Genomic DNA, 18,218 nt, shown 5'->3' with positions numbered 1-18,218 from the left:
GTTTGATGTGAATAGCAAAGTATATCATTTTATTCTCCCACCCAATGGAATATTGAGCTGACTACTGACTAGAGAAATACCTACCACTCATTCAATAAAGGAGAGATACTATCGTTACTAATATAAAAAGTATTACTTGAAAGGGACTCAACATTTTCTGTGCCGTTAATTAGAAACTGGTGTTAGTTGACATGTTCCAGGGTCTGGAGATATTTCTTCTGTTTGAACCAGTTTCACTCTGCTCCCTTCTAGAACATTGATTGTCCTTAAAAAGGATGTAGGCATCAGAGTAATAACCATATGTTTAACCTTTTGTAAAGAAACATTAGCAAAGATGCCAGCAGAACGGGTCTGCTTTCTAAAAGAACTTCCTTAAGCATTTAAAATTACTTTGTTTAACCAGAACACATAAGAATAACAAGAATAATTTAAATACACTTCATTTGAATTAATTAAGATTAATTCAAGATGAATGGTGGGTTGATTAGTGGTAACATTGTAGAAAAAAGCATTTTGTTTTCAATAGTTGGAAAACATGTAAGTATGGTGTTAAGGTTATATCCTTAGGGGGGGAGAGGAACATAATTTATTTTGTGTGTTATTCTCTTAGAAAACAGTCCCTTTAGCTTTTTGGTTGTCCCTGGCCAAGAGTAACTGCACTTACTCTGTAACGACTAGTGGGAGTGTTGTCTTTAATGGAGGGCGCCATCTGCTGGTTGGAAGCGGTACCGCTTGTGAGAAGACTGCCTTTTGCAGTTACAGACTCTTCACAAAATCTTGTTTTCCTTCTAATTCCACCTCAAACCTGGAGTAAAATCCCAGGAGGGAAAGCAGCTTTCAATAAGCTTGCTAAGTTGGGATTCTAGTAAATGATCTGATTTGTGTGACTCTGAACTTGTTGTCACATACTGGATTTTTAAAGAAAAATTGTCATAAAAATGGCAGATCCCTCTTTATTTCTTCCCAGATCAATTGGAAAATACAATTATTGTTACTGCTCTTGTCCTTACTCTTTAATTCAGTCAATGCTTTGTTCTTGTTTTTTGTTCATTGAAAGGATTGTAAATATTCTTACTACTGTCTCTTACTTAGTTTCATCTTATTTATTTACATCTGATAATATCAGTGAAAAATGATTTCACTGTTTTTTTCTTCTGTTAGTGTGATTTAAAAAAAATATTGGTATGTTCCTTTCATTAATAACCATTTTATTTGAACATATTCAATGAGTGTATAAACTCTTTAGTATGAAAATATTTTCTTGTGTTTTAATTAGTGTTCACGTGGACATAAAAATGTAAATATTTATAACAATATATATGCAATATTTTTTTTAATTAACTGCTTTCTGAAAGTATTTGTTTCAAATTACCTTTTAAAAGCAGGGAAATTCTAGAGTATCATAGTTTTACTATAAATTGATGGTAAATTAAAAACTTATATTTTTAAAACAGAAAAATTGGCACACTTCCGTAGTATATAAGATGGAATCTTACACAGGTCAGTTTTATATAGATTATTTTTTAAGTACAGTTATTTTCTCATTTTCAGAGTATTTGCCCTACCTTAAATGTGAATAATTGAAATTCCACAAAAATGAAAGGAATTATGTCAACTTCTTGGACACGCTGTTTAATCTCAGAGGAGCAGCTATGTATATCAATATCTTTTTTACATTGATTTCCAATAACAATTGAAGATTCTTGTTTCTTTCTTATACTCTTCCTTTCTTCCTCTGCATTGCTCCGTTTCTTCTCCCTCTTTCTCGTTCCCCCTTTGTGTTTTCTCTTATCTTGTAATTTGGTGTTCATTCCTGTTATTTTCCAGAAACTTCTTTCTGAAAGATTACCTTACCAAGTCCGAGGGAGTATTTGCTGAGGTCATTTTGTATGTTTCAGTGACACGTATTTCTGAAATAATCTGAACTATGTGCCATCCTTGTATTTTCAAACATTTTTTTAAACACTTTATTCTTAATTTTTCTATTTTTCTTGACTCTCTTTGGTTTTCCTTTCTGCCCCCACCCCCACCCCATATCAGTGTAGGTATTTCCTCAAGGTTCAGTCTTGGTAACTCAGCTCATTCTACACATTTTCTGTTTTGATTTTGTAAAGCTACAAAGCATAAGCTGCACATGGTCCTAAAATATATTCTTGACTTTTCTCTAGAACTTCAGATCTGCATCTCCAGTTGCCTTGTAGGCCAAACTTAATTTTTCCCAAGAATTGATCTCTTTCTGATTTTTCCGTATCTCTGTTACAGTGAGGGCAGAGATTTTGTATATTATGCTTATTAATTGCATTCCTAATGCCTAACATGTATATTGCACCCAGTAAATTCTCAGTAAATATTTAAATAATTGACTTTACAGGAACAAAGTTTTTGAATCTTGTAATCATAAGTCTTTGAATCACTTTTCTTGTTTTCTAGTCGTTGCCTCCTCAGCTCCTCTTCACTCTTACCTGGAATTTTGTAGCAGTTTTCTAACTGGTTTTACCGTATTTGATTTCTCCTCTAGTCTGCACCGCCTGTTGTACCCACCGTTTCTTAGTATAGTTCTGGTTATTCCTTCAGCAAGTATTTCCTGAGCACCTGCTTTGTGCTAGGCTCTCTGATAAATGCTACATAAAATGCTGTGCTGTCAATTGTCGTAAGGAGCTTACAGTCTAGTAGGAGAAACAGACACAGAAATAAAAAGTTTATTAAATATGATGTGGTGAAGGCTAATTATGGCATGTTCAAAGTTTGCCTAGCTGAAGGGGGAGCCTAGCTCCACCTGGAGACATCAGGGAAAGTTTAAACATAGACTTGAGACTTTAAGATACATGGAGATTACTTAGTGGATGAGGGCCAGTAAGTATGCCTTACTCTGAGGAAACAGCCAGTGTCTATTCACAGAGGTATTTCAAATCTCTGCTTGCAGTATCGTTGCTTATAAAACTGAAGTGCAAACTGAGTAAACTGATCCTTTTTTGGCTCTTATCTTTCATTCTTAGCTCCTTTTACTTCCTTCCACCTTTTCCTTCAGTCGTACTTCTAGACCTGTAACATTCTGAGCTTTCATCTCAGAGATTTATTCAAATGTTTCTTTTGTCCTTTTGTCATGTATGTTCTTACCACTTGACCCCCATCCACTTACAGAAGTGGGCTCTTTTTCATTGTTATTTTTTTCCAAGCTTGTTGGTTGTTATTTTGGTGGATAATTTTAGAATTTATGTGTGGTTTAATTATTTGAGATGTCTGTTTCCTTTGGTAGATAGAGACCGTCTTCCTCATTTTGCCCTAAAGTCACTGCTAGAGAGTTCTGCAAGTAATCGACACGTGGTGAATTTGGATTGTATGGGTGAGTATATTCTCCAAAGGCACAATGTCTGTGTTATTTAGCTACACTCTGGTCACAATTGTGTATCTGTTGCTATGGATGATGAACAGCTTTGCTTCTGTTGAGGCGAGGCAGAGAGACTTTCTTTCAACCCATGTTCTGTGGAAAACTGGGAATCCTGTCACATTCACTTACCTTCCCCTGGGATAATTTGCCCCCAGCCTTTGCTCAGTACAGTGGTACCTCGGTTTTCAAACAATCTGTTCCAGAAGACCATTCGAGTTCTGAAACGTTCGAAAACCGAGGCACGGTTTCCCCATAGAAAGTAATGCAAAATGGATTAATCCATTCCAGACCTTTAAAATCAACCCCTAAAACTGCAAATTTAGCATGAATTTTACTATCTAATGATACCATAGATCCATAAAATATACGGCGCTCGTAAACAATAATATTCATCAATGGAGCCGTTCGAAAACCGAGGTGCCACTGTATTTTCTTTTTTGATTGAAGGAACACAGCGATGAGGTTGGTTCTGTTCTTTCTTTTCCCAGCTTGAGGTCATGAAGTTGTTTTCCTATATCATATTCTAAAATCTTTTACAGTTTCTATATTTAGGTCATTAATCTAACTGTAATTTTCATTTTGTGTATGATGTGAGGTATGCGTACAGTGTCATTTTTTTTCCATATAGATATGGAAAGTGTCTCAGAACTTTGCAAGGACTTTTTAAAATTAAAAAAATTTAAGCAACTTTATTGAGGTATAATTTACATACCATAAAGCTAATAAAATTCACCCATTTCAAGTGTACACTTCAGTATTTTTTAGTAAACTTACTGAAACGTGCAACCACCACCATAATCCAGTTCAAGAACACTTCCACTGACCTTCGTTCCAATTATGGCTAATCCCTCAGTGGAATCTTTAGTTTTTCATCTTGAGATCTCTGCAGCATCCAGGACTGTTGGCCACTCCCTGTCTTGAAACTTGGTGTACCTTACTTTGTGACACAGCTTCTTCCAGGGTCCTCTCCCTACCTCTTCAGTTATTCTCAGATTCCTTTCTAGGCTGTTTTTCATCTGCCCATTTCTTAAAGATGGGTCTTCTGTCATCTCTTCCTTGGCTTGCCTCTACCCTTCTCACTTTACAAGTCTTCCTGAATACTCTCATCTGTGCCGCTTGTTTTATTAATATCTGTCACTGAGTATCCCAGTCTATCTCTAGCTCAGGTATTTCTCTGCAGATCTAACTGCCCACGGGCCTTTTCTTTTTTTTTTCTCCTTCCTTTTTATTCAGCGCAGGGGGAAAGCATTTATTTCCCAAAGGGTGCCTGAAGATCTCTTATTTTTTTATAGCTTTATTGAAGTATAATTGATAACAAGGAACCTGCACACATTTAATGTATATATTTTGATGAGTTTGGATATGTGCACATACATATGATGTCATTACTACAGCCAAGGTAATAAACACAGCCATCCTTCCAAAAATTTCCTTTGTCTTCCCCCCCCTTTTTTATAAGAACATGTAACATGAGATCTATCCTCTTAACACGTTTTTAAGTACACAACAATACTGTTACCTATGCTATGTTGCACAGCAGATCTCTGTAGCTTAATCCTCTTGTATAACTGTAACTATAACTGTAACTTTGTACCCATTAAATAACAACTCCCAAGTTTTTCCTCCTCTCATCCCATTGCAACCCGTATTCTGATTTTTTGTTTCTATAAGTTTGACTAGTTTATACACTCATATAAATGGAATCATGCAGTATTTGTTCTTCTGTGGCAGATTTCACTCAGCATCATGTCTTCCAGGTCCATCCATGTCATTGCAAATGGTAGAATTCCTTTTTTTAAGGCTAAATAATACTCCATGGTGATTACGTGCCATTTTTTCTTCATTCATCTGTTGATGAACGTTTGCGTTGTTTTCATGTCTCAGCTATTGTGAATAATGCTGCAATGAACATGAGTGTGCAGATATCTCTTTAGATCCTGATTTCCATTCTTTTGGATAAAATAGCCAAGATTGGGATTGCTGTCTTATATGATAGTTCTGTTTTTAAATTTTTTTGGGAACCTCCATACTGTTTTTCCTAGTGGCTGCATCACTTTACATTCCCACCAACAGTGAACAATGGTAGCAATTTCTCCACATCTTTTCCAATACTTGTTATCTTTCGGATTTTTTGTTGTTGTTTTGTTTTTTGGTAATGGCCATCATGACAGTTGTGAAGTGATACCTCATTGTGTTTTTTGTTTGCATTTCTCAGTGGTGAAAAATGGAAAGCTTTTTGTCTAAGGTCAGGAACAAGACAAGAATTCCCACTCTTGGAAGTCGTAGCCAGAGCAGTTAGACAAGAAAAAAGATATAAAACACATTCAAATCAGAAAGGAAGAAGTAAAATCACCTGTTCGCAGATGGACATGATGTTATATGTAGAAACCCTAAAGACCTTACCAAAAAATTCTTAGCATTAATAAGTTTAGTAAAGTTGCAGGATATAAAATTGACATGTAAATATCAGTTATGTTTCTATATACTGACAATAAATTATCTGAAAAGGAAATTAAGAAAATAATCCCTTCATAATAGCATCAAAAAGAAAAAAACTTAGGAATGAACTTTACCAAGGAGGTGAAAGACTTGTGTATTAAAAACTAAATACGTTGATGAAAGAAATAAAAGAATACACAAATGGTAATATTACATCTAGTGTTCAGTGGCTTGGAAGACTTAATAGTGTTAAAATATTAAGTGATATTCAGAATTTGTTATTTTGTTCTCTCTGTCCCTTCCTGACTGATTTGCTCCACCACTGTTTTCATAGATTGTTTCATGTTGTGGGTCTAAGACGCCTGATATTTCCCATTGATTTGTCTTTTTCTGAACCAATGCACACCATCTGAATTACTTTACCTTTATAATGGGTTTTAATATCTGATAGAACAAGTTCAGTCACTGTGATTTTCTGAATTATCTTGCTGTTCTCGGCCTTTTCATTTACATATAATTTTTAAAGAATTTACTATGTTTCTTTAAAAATCAAAACTTGGACTTAAGATTAAGATCAGTGTGGGAAGATTTGGTGTATTTATAGTATTTGAGACTTCTAAATATCCATGAACATGGTATCTCTTCATTTGTTTCCGTTTTCTTTCTTATTTCTGTCAGTAAAACTTTATGGTTTTCTCTGTAAAAGTGCATCTTTTTCTAGGATGTTTTTACTTTTAAATGTAAATTGTATTTTTAAACTTTTTGTTTGCTGGTCATAGGAATGTAATTGTTTTGCTTTGTAAAACCTTTTTTTACTTTGAAAGAACTATGGACATGAAGTTGCAAAATAGTACATAGAGTCCTGTGAGCCCTTCACCTCTTCTGCTGATGGTGACATCTAACGGTAGTATGATATCAAATGAGGAAATTGACATTGGTATGACATTGTTAATTAGATTACAGATGTAACTCAGTTTTCTCATTTTTGCATGACATTTTTTTGCACGTGTGTCTGAAGTTCTGTGTACTTTGATCCTGTGTATAGATTCATGTCACCACTACCACACCCTCATGCTACTCCTCAGTCTCATCTGTGCCCCTGGTAACCACTAATCTCTTCTTCACATCTGTTGTTTTGTCATTTTGAGAATGTTAAATGAATGGAACTGTACGACACCGTGTTTCCCCGAAAACAAGACCTAGCCGGACCATCAGCACTAATGCATCTTTTGGAGCAAAAATTAATGTAAGACCTGGTATTATATTAGAGCTGATATTATATTATATTATATTATATTATATTATATTATATTATACCCGGTCTTATAGTAATATAAGAGCAGGTCTGACCAGGTCTTACATTAATTTTTGCTCCAAAAGACGCATTAGAGCTGATTGTCCGGCTAAGTCTTATTTTCGGGGAAACACGTTATGTAACCTTTGACATTGTTTCTTTCAGTAAGCATAATGACCATAAGTTGCTTATATCAGTGAATCAGTTCTTTTTATTGCTGAGTAGTATTTCATCGTATGGATCTATCAGAGTGTGTTTAACCATTCACCTCTTGAAGGGCATTTGGATTTCTTCCAATTTGGGGGTATATGAATAAAGCTGCTGTAAACATTTTTGTGCATATTTGTAGGAGCACAAACTCTTATTTCTTTGGGATAAATGCCTAAGAGTACAGTTTCTGGTTTGTATGATAAACGCATGTTTAGTTTTATGAGAAACCGCAAGACCATTTTCAGCTCTGACTGTATGTGCTATTTTACATTTCTCCCAGCAGTGTGTGATGTATCCAGTTTCTTTGCATCCTTGTCTACATTTGATGTTAGCACTTTAATTTTAGCCATCTTAATAGTATATAGTGGTATCTCATTGTACTTTTAACTTAAATTTCCCTAATTATTGATGACGTTGAACATCTTTTCTTGTGCTTATCTGCCGTCTGTTATGTCCTCTTCTAATATCTCTTCATGTTTTTTCTCATTTTGTAATTGGATTGTTTGTTTTCATAGTCATCTTTTGAATTCTTTATATATTCTAGATACAAGTCCTTTGTCCCATATGTATTTTCAAATGTTTTCTCCAAATCTGTAACTTATCTTTTGATTCTCTTACTGGGAATTTTTCACAGAGCAAAAGTTCTTAATTTTTGAAGTTCAGTTTATCAACTTTTCCTTTTATGAATCTTGCTTTTAGTATCATTTGTAAAAACTCTTCACGTAGCCCCAGTAGTGAAGATTTTCTTTCATGTTTTCTTCTAGAAGTTTTTTTTTACATTTTATATTTAAATCCATATAAATATAAATTTTATTTATATATATAAATCTGTTTTTAATTTTTGTGTAAAGTAGGAGGTGTTAGGTCAGTGTTTCTTTTTCTTTTTTTTTTTTGTTTTCATTTGTGTATATCCAGTTGCTCCAGCAGCACTAGTGGAAAAAACTTTTAATTTCTCCATTGATTTGCTTTTGTACCTTTGTAAAAATCAATGGGGCATACTTGTATGGATCTCTTTCTGGGTTGCCTGTTCTGTTCCATTGATCTACATGTCTGTCTCTCTGCCAATATTACATTTTCTTGTTTATTGTAACTATAGGGAGTTTTAAAGTTGTGTAGAATGATTTCCTCCCACTTCATTCTTTTCAAATATTGTCTCATCTATTCTAGTTTCTTCACCTTTCTGTGTAAATATTAGAATAAACTTGTCTGTATCAATGAAAAGTCTTGCTGGGATGTTGTTAGAATCCCTTAACCTATAGATCAATTTGGGGGAAAATTGACATCTGTACTGTGGTCAGCCTTCCAATCCATGGACATGGTATATGGCTCCATTTAGATCTTCTTGGTTTCCTTTATCGTTATTTTATAATTTTTAGCATACCAATCCTATATATGTTTTGTTAGTTTTATACTGAAGGGTTTAATCAATGGGGGAAATGACTGAAAAATAGTGCTGTGCTTTTAACTTAGGTTTCCACCTGTTCCTTGCTAGTATATGGAAGAAATATAATTGATTTATGTGTGTTCCTTATAACCTGCAACCTTAATGAAGTAGGTTCTTAATGAACTAGGTTGTTGTTTTTTTCTTTTTGTAGATTCTCTTGGTAACTTCTATATAGGCAATTATGTCATTTGGAAGTAGGAACAGTTTTAATTCTTTGCAATTTGTATGCCTTTTATTTTCTTTTTCTTGCCTTATTGTGCTGGCTAGGGTCTCCAGAATTATGTTGAATAAGAGTTGTGAGAGCAAACATCCTTCTCTTGTTTCTGATCTTGAGAGGAATTAGTCAGTCTTTCACCATTAAGTATTGTGTTAGCTGTAGGTAATATTTTATATTGATTTTTCTACTCTATAAGCTTGCTAATAAACTCAGTCTTATTAATTCTGTTGTTTTATCTGTAGATCCTTTTGGAGTTTCTATATACGTAATCATATAATCTACAAATAATGACTGTTTTGTTCCTTTTTATGTTTATACTCTCTTTTTCTTGTTGATTAGCATTTCTATTACAATGTTAACACGTTGCTTACGGATCACGAGAATCTTCACGAGGGATTTAAACCCCGCCGTTCACAATGTGTTAAATAGAAATAATGTTAGCAGCTGTGCTTGTGTAGGTCCTGATCACAAGGAAGAAGCTTCCAGTGGATCATTAATGAGTATGTTATATTGTGAGGTGTTTGTAGTGTCTGACCTTTCTCAGGTAAAGGAAATTTCACCTAATTCTTCGTTTGTTAAGCTTGTTTTTTGTTGTTTGTTTGTTTGTTTGTTTTAATCATGAATTGATGTTGAATTCCATCAAACTTTTTTTCTTCGCTTACTGCGATTATCACATGATTTTTATTTTTTAATGTTAATGTGTTGAGTTCAACCTTATTCTTTGGGATAAACCCAGTTTATATGTTGCTATATTTGGTGTTCTAATACTTTGTTTAGGAATTTTTAATCTATGTTTATGAGCAAGATTGGTTTGTGATTTCTCCCTTTCTCTTATTTTTCTCATTGGGATTTAATATCATGATTATGCTAGTTAGTTGCATAAAATTAGTTGGAAAGCATTCTCTTGTTTTCTAGTCTTTGGAACTATTCACGTGACAAATTACAGTTGGGCCCCATTATCCTCAGGTAATACACTGTGAGATCTCCAGTGGCTGGCTGAAACCACAGATACCTTGTTTCGCGAAAATAAGACCTAGCTGGACCATGAGCTGTAATGCATCTTTTGGAGCAAAAATTAATATAAGACCCAGTATTATATTATATTAATTATACCTGGTCTTATATTAATTTTTGCTCCAAAAGACTCATTAGAGCTGATTGCCCGGCTAGGTTTTATTTTCGGGGAAACACAGTACTACCAATCCCTTTATCTACTATATTGTTTCCTATGTACACATACCTTTTCATTTAAAGGAAGCACTTTTTGGCTTTTCTTTGGCATACCCAAATTGCCAGCGCCACTACTCTTGGTCTTTGGGGCCATTATTAAGTAAAATAAGGGTGACTTGAACACAGGCACTGAGCTACCGTGCCAGTCCCCTGACCACCGAGATGACTACTAGGTGACTATCAGTGGGTAGCACGTGCAGCGTGGCTTCGCTGGCCCAGGATGAGTCACATCCTGGGCAGGCCGGAGTGGGACGGTGCCAGACTCCGCATGCTACTCAGAATGGCGTGCAGTTTAAAACTTATGAATTGTTTGTTTATGCAATTTTCCATTTCATATTTTTGGACCGTGGTTGACCACAGTTAATAGAAACTGCAGAAAGCAAAACTATGGGTAATGGGGGACTAATATATTTCTTCCTCAATTATTTGGAAGAACTCACTGGTACAGCCATCTAGACTTGGATATTTTATTTTGTGGAAAGATTTGTTGATTACTTATTTAGTTTCTTAATTGTATCTTTTTCTTGATCATTTTTGGTAAGGTGTAGATTTTCTCCATTTTATCTAAATTTTCAAATATTGGTATGTCAAAAATTTGTACAACTGGCCTGTGATTTTTGCCTGTGTTGATCCTTGCTTGTTTTCTTTTAATTCATTCATTATTAGGAAGTACTTTTAAATTTTTAAATGTTTGGAGATTTTCTTTTTGTTGTTGAAGTATGATGCAATTCAGAAAAGTGTAAAAATTGTAAGTGTCTAGCTCTGTGACTTTACACAAAGTGAAAACAATAGTGTAACCAGCATCCAGAAAATGAAGTAGAACATTATCTGTACCTAAGAAATCCCCTTATCCCCCCTTTTCAGTTATATTTCCTACCAAAGATTTTCACAATCCTGACTTTTAACATCAGAGATTAGGTTTCCTTGTTTTTGAACTTCTATAGAAATGTATATGTTGTGTTCTGTTTGATGTCTAGCTTCTTTCACATGACTTTTTGTAATGTTAATGTGTGAAGCAATAGTTCATTCTTTCTATAATTGTATTGTATTCCATTGTAACGAATATGCTACAAACACGAGGCATTTGTGTTTTCTGTTTTGACAACTATGAATGGTATTACTATGAACATTTTATACATGTTTTGTGGTGGACACGTGTCTGTGTTTCTGTTGAATAAGTACCAAGGAGTGCATCCTGGGGCTTGCTTTTTTATTTTTATTTTTAATTTTCTATTTAGCCTAAGTGCTCCTTTTTGTTTAGTGATTGCATAGTGTATTTTTTCATCCTTTTACTTTCAGCATGTTATACCTATATTTTTAAATGTTTTTTGTAAACTCTATATTGAAATTTTAAAATCTTCATTTTTTAACCTGATCATTTATATCAGACTGTGCTAAGCAATATATAATACATTATTTTAGCTTTCAATTTTTATTTCACTAATTAGTCTTTATTTTACCATATTCTTGAAACTTACATTCCTTGAATGTAAACTTGAGCTTTGCAATTATATTCTTTTCCCACATTGAGGATGACATTTTGCTGTGTTTTGACTTAATATTGTTGATTTGAGAAGTCACCTGTTAGTTCATATACTGTCCCTGGTAGGGTAATATTTCTGCTTTAAGGTGTTTGTTCTCTGGAATTATTATTATTATTTTGAATTATTTCTGTTTGGCTTCTTGAATTTCTGGATTGGTATTTTATGATATTCTCCTCAGACAGTGGCCTCTGCCTCATTTCTTTCCTTCTAGTACTCCCATGAATCATAAAGTTAAACCTATCCTTTTTCTGTACATTTTGTTTTTGTGTTTCTCTGTTTTCTATTTTTGGATAATTTCTTCTGACCACTCTTCCAGTTTGCTAATTTTAATAGCTTTTTAAATATGCTAATAATTAATTAATTTTTTAAGTTTTATATTTTAATTTTTCCATTTTCAGAAGTTTTACTTTTTGTTCAAATCTTTTAGTTTACTCTTTTTATTCCTTGTAGATAATTTAGACTTGTGTTTTATTCTTTAAAATTATAAATATAGTAGTTTTGTAATCTGTGTGATAATTATAGCATCTGAAGTCTTTGTGGGTCTGTTTTTAGGGTCTGGTTCTGGTGGTTTTTGCTCACAGTAACTTGTTCCCTTAGGCACTTGGTAATTTTTGACTTGATAATGCTCATTGTCCTAGAACCATCATAGTGGGGATTCTTTGAGGCATGCAGTGACGGTGCCCTCCTGTAGGCAGGGCTTGGAATTATTGGTGTTAGGTGCTTGGGGATACTACCAGTCGGCGGGTTACTGAGTTCATGTGTTGAGATTCTCTGGACTACTTGGGTAATGTGGACCTCAGTAAATGTGCTGGCCATGGCCAAAGCTAACTATGTATTAGGTTGGTGCAAAAGTAATTGTGGTTTTAAGTTTGTTTATTCCTGTAGTGTAAAAATCCATGCTTCAGGATTCAGTGAACTCTTGGAAAACATTTTCTGCATTGTGCTGGTTGTGGAAGTGTTTTTCCCTACAAAAAGTTGTCGAGATGCTTGAAGTGGTGTCGGTTGGAGAGACGTAAGGTGAATGTGGTGGATGAGGCAAAACTCCGTAACCCAATTCATTCAATGTTTGAAGCATTGGTTGTGCGACGTGCCGTGCGGTAGGTAGTGTGTTGTCGTGGAGAATTGGGCCCTTTCTGTTGACCAAAGCCGGATGCAGGCGTTGTAGTTTCAGTGCATCTCATCAATTTGCTGAGCATGCTTCTCAGATGCAATGGTTTCGCCAGGATTCAGAAAGCTGTAGTGGACCAGACTGGCAGCAGACACCAAAGTGACCATAATCTCTTTTTGGTGCAAGTTTGGCTTTGGGAAGTGCTTTGCAGCGTCTTCCTGGTCCAACCACTGAGCTGGTCGTCACTGGTTGTCATATAAAATCCACTTTTCATCATCGCACGTCACAGTCCAATTGCGAAATGGTTCGTTGTGTAGAATAAGAGAGATGATACCTCAAAATGGTGATATTTTTGATATGCGGTGAGCTCATGAGGCACCCACTTACCAAGCTTTTTCACTTTTCCATTTGCTTCAAATGCTGAATGACTGTAGAATGGTCGACATTGGGTTCCTCGGCACCTTCTCACGTAGGTGTAAGAGGATCAGCTTCGATGGTTGCTCTCAGTTGGTCGTTGTCAACTTCCAATGGCCGGCCACTGCGCTCCTCATCTTCAAGGCTCTCGTCTCCTTCACAAAACTTCTTGAACCACCGCTGCACTGTACGTTCGTTAGCAGTTCCTGGGCCAAATGCGTTGATGTTGCAACTTGCCTCCTCTGCTTTATGACCCATTTTGAACTCGAATAAGAGAATCGCTCGAATTTGCTTTTTGTCTGACATCGTTTCCATAGTCTAAAATAAATATAAAATAAACAGCAAGTAATGAGTCATTAGCAAAACAAATAAAGCGAGAAATGTGCATTAAAATGATGTATCACATAACCACACTTATTTAAGAATGTATTCCAGTATCAAACGGCAAATTTCAACATTGCAAAAACCACAAGTACTTTTGCACCAACCTGATAGCTGTTCCTCCCTTGTATCGATTCTTATTTTGCTCTGCTGTCCCCTGAGGGTGGTGATGGGGGCATTGGGTACATTTTGATTGCTGGTTTACTCTCTCCCTTGCAGGTGTTATCTTTTTGGTGGTGGGATAGTGTTCCACATTAATCGCAGGAAGGTCTGTTATTGACATTCCACCTTGACAGGTTCAAATTTAGCTTTGTTCCGTTTGTCCCATAAGGCCACCAAAACCAAACTCTAGGTTTGTCAGGGTTGGCAAGTGCCCTCAGGGCATAAATGGATGTAATGCTCCAGTGCTCCATTCACTTCTCTGGGTGCCTGCCTTCTCTTTTGTACTGCTTTAAAAGTATGCTTTTTGGGCCGGCCCGGTGGCTCAGGTGGTTGGAGCGTCGTGCTCCAAACGCCAGGGTTGTCGGTTCGATTCCCACATGGGCCAGTGAGCTGCGCCCTCTACAGCTAAGATTGTGAACAATGGCTCTCCCTGGAGCTGGGCTGCTGTGAGCTGCCGTGGGCTGCTGTGTGCTGCGAGGAGCGGCCGGTGGCCAGCGTGAGTGGCCAGCAGCCATCATGAGGTGCCATGAGCTGCTTTGAGCAGCCAACCGACAACCAGTGACCCAACTGCCTCAGTGAGGGGGTGAGCTCAAGGCTCTTAATACCAGCATGGGCCAGGGAGCTGTGTCCTACACAATTAGACTGAGAAACAACAGCTTGAACCGAAGCGGAGGGTGGGGGAAGCAGAAGAAGGGGGAAAAAATGCGTTTTTGGATTTTTTTTTCTATCATTTAATGTTTTTGTAGTTGGAAGGAGATTAGTGCAAATAAATTACTTTGCTACTAATGGAAATGAAAATAAAAATTTTAAATTTGGGGAATGTTCAGTAAAGTGATTTTCATTCATTAGATAAGTGAATTACTATAAATTAGGAGGTAGTTATAAATTATTGGGGGTGCAGGTTATTTTTCATGTTTATTATGAATGTTGTTTATACCTATTTTTTTGGTTTGCGTCTAATACTTTTCTCGTTTTAGGGGTAAAAATATTTCCATCATGGCTCATTCAAAGACAAGGACCAATGATGGAAAAATTACTTATCCTCCTGGTGTCAAGGAAATCTCAGATAAAATATCTAAAGAGGAGATGGTGAGACGGTTAAAGGTGAGTTATATTAATATTTTTGGGCATCTGTTTAGGGTTGGGGGGGTCACCTGTGGAAATCACATAGGGTTATATCTTGTGTAATTTGAAAAAGTAAGTCAAAGCAGAGAACGGCAGGGAAATGTTCTCTGAGAGTGGAGTTGATAATGACTTGCAGAGTTGCCTTAGCTACTGTTAATGGGAGATCAGTTAGACAGGTGAAGCTGAGGTTTCCTGGAGCCTCCTATACTTAGGTACAAAGAACAAATCCATAATATTCTTATACTCCTTTCTGTCTGTAGAAAGTTGTCTCCTTTCTCTTGTGTCTCATTTATTTTATAAAACAACTATTTTTATTTGAGAAAGGCAGTTTTAAGTTTTTGTACTGAGTACTCAGGCTGTATTTTACTTTCTCTTAAGTTATTTTGAGGGTGGGTTAAAAAGCTTTACTTTTAGCTTCTCTTCTTCTGACATGCAACGGTGAAGATTGAATGTGAACTTCCATTGATGAGGCAGTCACTCTATGGCTAGAGTCTGTTTATTCCGGGGGAACCAAAAAATGCATACAAGTGGACACTTTGGTCAGTGTTGCTCAAGCAGTAGTCCGCCGTAATCAGAAGTCTGGATGCGGATGGGAACCACTTTGAGCACCTCTTGTAATTGCAGAAGTCAAACATGACTTGTATTCATCTTTTGTTATCGGTATATATTGAGTATTACAATTTTAATACAGTTTTCCTTTCTTAAAATGTGTATACATTTTTTTGGCACCTTCTGTATGTGTTTGAATAATATTTCACTTTTCCTTCAGAGCAGTGATGTCTCTGTGATTGTTAAGATGGTTAAAGGAACAGAGTGGCCTAAGTGAATGTTAAACTAATTTATCAATTAGTTCAGATGTTCTTATTTATGATATTTTTTCCCCTTCTAGGTTGTATCTACCTAGTCATTTTTTTTGTTTGATATATTATTATTTACTAGTATTTCAAGACTGGAAAACTGGCCTTCATTAATCATTGAAGGCCCAGGAAATTTTAAAGCAAAGTACTGCTTTATAGCTATTGCTGCATGGTTTATTTTTATTAGAAGAAAAGGACCCTGATACTACTATAAATTTCATGTAGTCTTAGTATTATACTTTTATGCATAAAGTATTAGGATGCCAAATGTCAGATGTTTATTATTCAAAGGAAAATATCTTTGAGCAGATTAAATTTACCAATATGTGGATATTTTATCTAGTGGGAACTTGTATTTTATTCCTTTCTGTATATGACATTTTTCATTTTCTGTGTATCTACATTCTCTTGACTGTCTGAAGTTTTAGAGAAATGAATGTATTTATTTCCTCTGATTTGTTTATATTTCAGCAATGATAGGTAAACATCTCTATTGTTTGCTAAAAAACTGTTAACACAGAGACTATACTTATGAGCTGATTAGCATTTAAATATCTTTTAGAGATGTTATTTTCTCAGACATCTTTTGTTAGTTTAGAGAACTCATATGAGTTATTAATGAGTTCTGTAGCACCATTTAAGTTGTAGGTGGTGGTGAGGAATGCCTCTTCTCTAGACCTTGGGTGAACTTTGTTGTTAGTCTTGGGATGATTTTCATACTGCTCACATTCAGTGTTTGTAGTATGCGTTTGTTATTTTGTAGATTTTCCTAATTTGCACTTCCTACTATTTTAGCAACCTTCTTAGATAAAATATAAAAAGGACATAGTGTGGGGTGATAGTAATTTTTTACATGTACAGCTACAGATGTAAGTTTTATAAATTTGTTACTATGTCAGGTATCTTTGTTTATATAATTTCTAGAGTTTCCTATAACATTTTATTCAAAGAAACAGTTCTCTGCATGTAGGTCTTTTACTTTCTTCATCTCTTGTCATAACACACTAGGGCATCAATGCGTATATCTTAAAAGTAATACAATTTAAAAGTTAGGCGCATAGTCCTGGATATTAAATAACTGTAGTGCTAGCCGGGAAGGATTCGTCTACTCTTGGTTCTGGCATCTGACATTACAGAGCTGAGGGTCTGCTCCGTGAGGAACATTGTCACCCACGGCTGCTCTGAGAGTCCGATAAGACATGGGACAGTTGATCACCTTTCAGCAGAGTGGAAATCCTTGCAGTATGTCTCCAGGACCAAGGCCTGGACACTGGAACTTCCTGGCCCACTGTTCTCATTGATTAGTATTTGCAGCACCACCTAGTGGAGGCTAGATGGTCACCTTTCCATTAGAGTTGTGTTTCAATGTCTGTTCCTGTCAATGTCAAGTTCTGCAGTTTCAAGTGTCATTTGAAGTGGGAGTAGTATAGACTGAGTGACTACTAATACTGAAATTAGAGAAAGCCCCTCACAGAGTTCAAACTGTATTGTTCCTTACCGTTTTTGTTTTCATCCCACTTCTTTTATGTTAATGTTTTTGAAAAAGGAACCATTTGCTGTAGCTTCCTTCTGGTCGTTCTATACATGCCATTGAGGCTTACTGATGAACTGTGTACATCATACCCTCTCTTACTGTGGCACAAGAGATACCTTGTTGGATGCTGTGGTAGTTTTCTCATGGTAGCTTTTTAACGTTTAGGGGTGCATCCTCGTCATCCTTTCTTGAATCTGTTTATATTTTCTTTTTTAGCTTAATATATCAATCCATGTTTTGGGAGTGGTTTATGGCTCAGATGGAAACATAAATTGTCATCCTAGGTTTTCTTTAGGGGTATACTTTTTCTCCCAATAAAAAGATAAACTGTATTAGTTTTTAAAAGGATGCTGTTTTTAAGAAGGACATACTCCTTTTAGTCCAGTTGTAACAGTGAGAACAGAAGCACTATGATGTAGGTTTAAACTTTTAAAATCTGCTTAGCAGGTATGATGAGGAAGTGAAAAGTATTTCACTTAGTCAGTGAAAGAAAAGTTATTTACCCTAAAGTTTTAGAAGGATCTTTTCCTCAGACACTTTCAAGGGGAAAATGAAAGTATATTTATTGGAAACTAACCATTGCAATTAATATGGCTGTTATTTCAAGTGACTGTTTCTACATGGGGGATTTGACTATTTGATAAATATTTTGTTTTTGTATAGATGGTTGTGAAAACTTTTATGGATATGGACCAGGACTCTGAAGAAGAAAAGGAGCTTTATTTAAACCTAGCTTTACATCTTGCTTCAGATTTTTTCCTCAAGCATCCCGATAAAGATGTCCGCTTACTGGTTGCCTGCTGCCTTGCTGATATTTTCAGGATTTATGCTCCTGAAGCTCCTTACACATCCCCTGATAAACTAAAGGCAA

At 35.7% G+C, this 18,218-nt stretch overlaps 1 protein-coding gene and 1 pseudogene across 5 annotated transcripts in view; one reads left to right on the top strand and one right to left on the bottom strand.

The window, feature by feature from the left end:
- Nucleotides 1-18,218, top strand: part of PDS5B (PDS5 cohesin associated factor B) — a 160,236-nt gene that overhangs the window by 36,683 nt on the left and 105,335 nt on the right. For all 5 annotated transcript variants that reach the window (XM_019736562.2, XM_019736559.2, XM_019736558.2 and 2 more), the window contains exons 2-3: nucleotides 14,809-14,935; nucleotides 18,011-18,214. In XM_019736562.2, coding sequence (XP_019592121.1) covers nucleotides 14,828-14,935; nucleotides 18,011-18,214 — 312 coding nt within the window. In that variant the 5' untranslated portion in view covers nucleotides 14,809-14,827. The remainder of the gene's footprint in view (nucleotides 1-14,808; nucleotides 14,936-18,010; nucleotides 18,215-18,218) is intronic.
- On the bottom strand, nucleotides 12,602-13,910 carry LOC109449865 (histone-lysine N-methyltransferase SETMAR; annotated as a pseudogene).

The sequence above is a fragment of the Rhinolophus sinicus genome, linkage group LG04 (genome assembly GCF_036562045.2).
Source record: "Rhinolophus sinicus isolate RSC01 linkage group LG04, ASM3656204v1, whole genome shotgun sequence".
Lineage (NCBI taxonomy): Eukaryota > Metazoa > Chordata > Mammalia > Chiroptera > Rhinolophidae > Rhinolophus > Rhinolophus sinicus.
The sequence above is the reverse complement of the archived record's forward strand: the minus strand, read 5'-3'. Positions and strand labels throughout refer to the sequence as shown.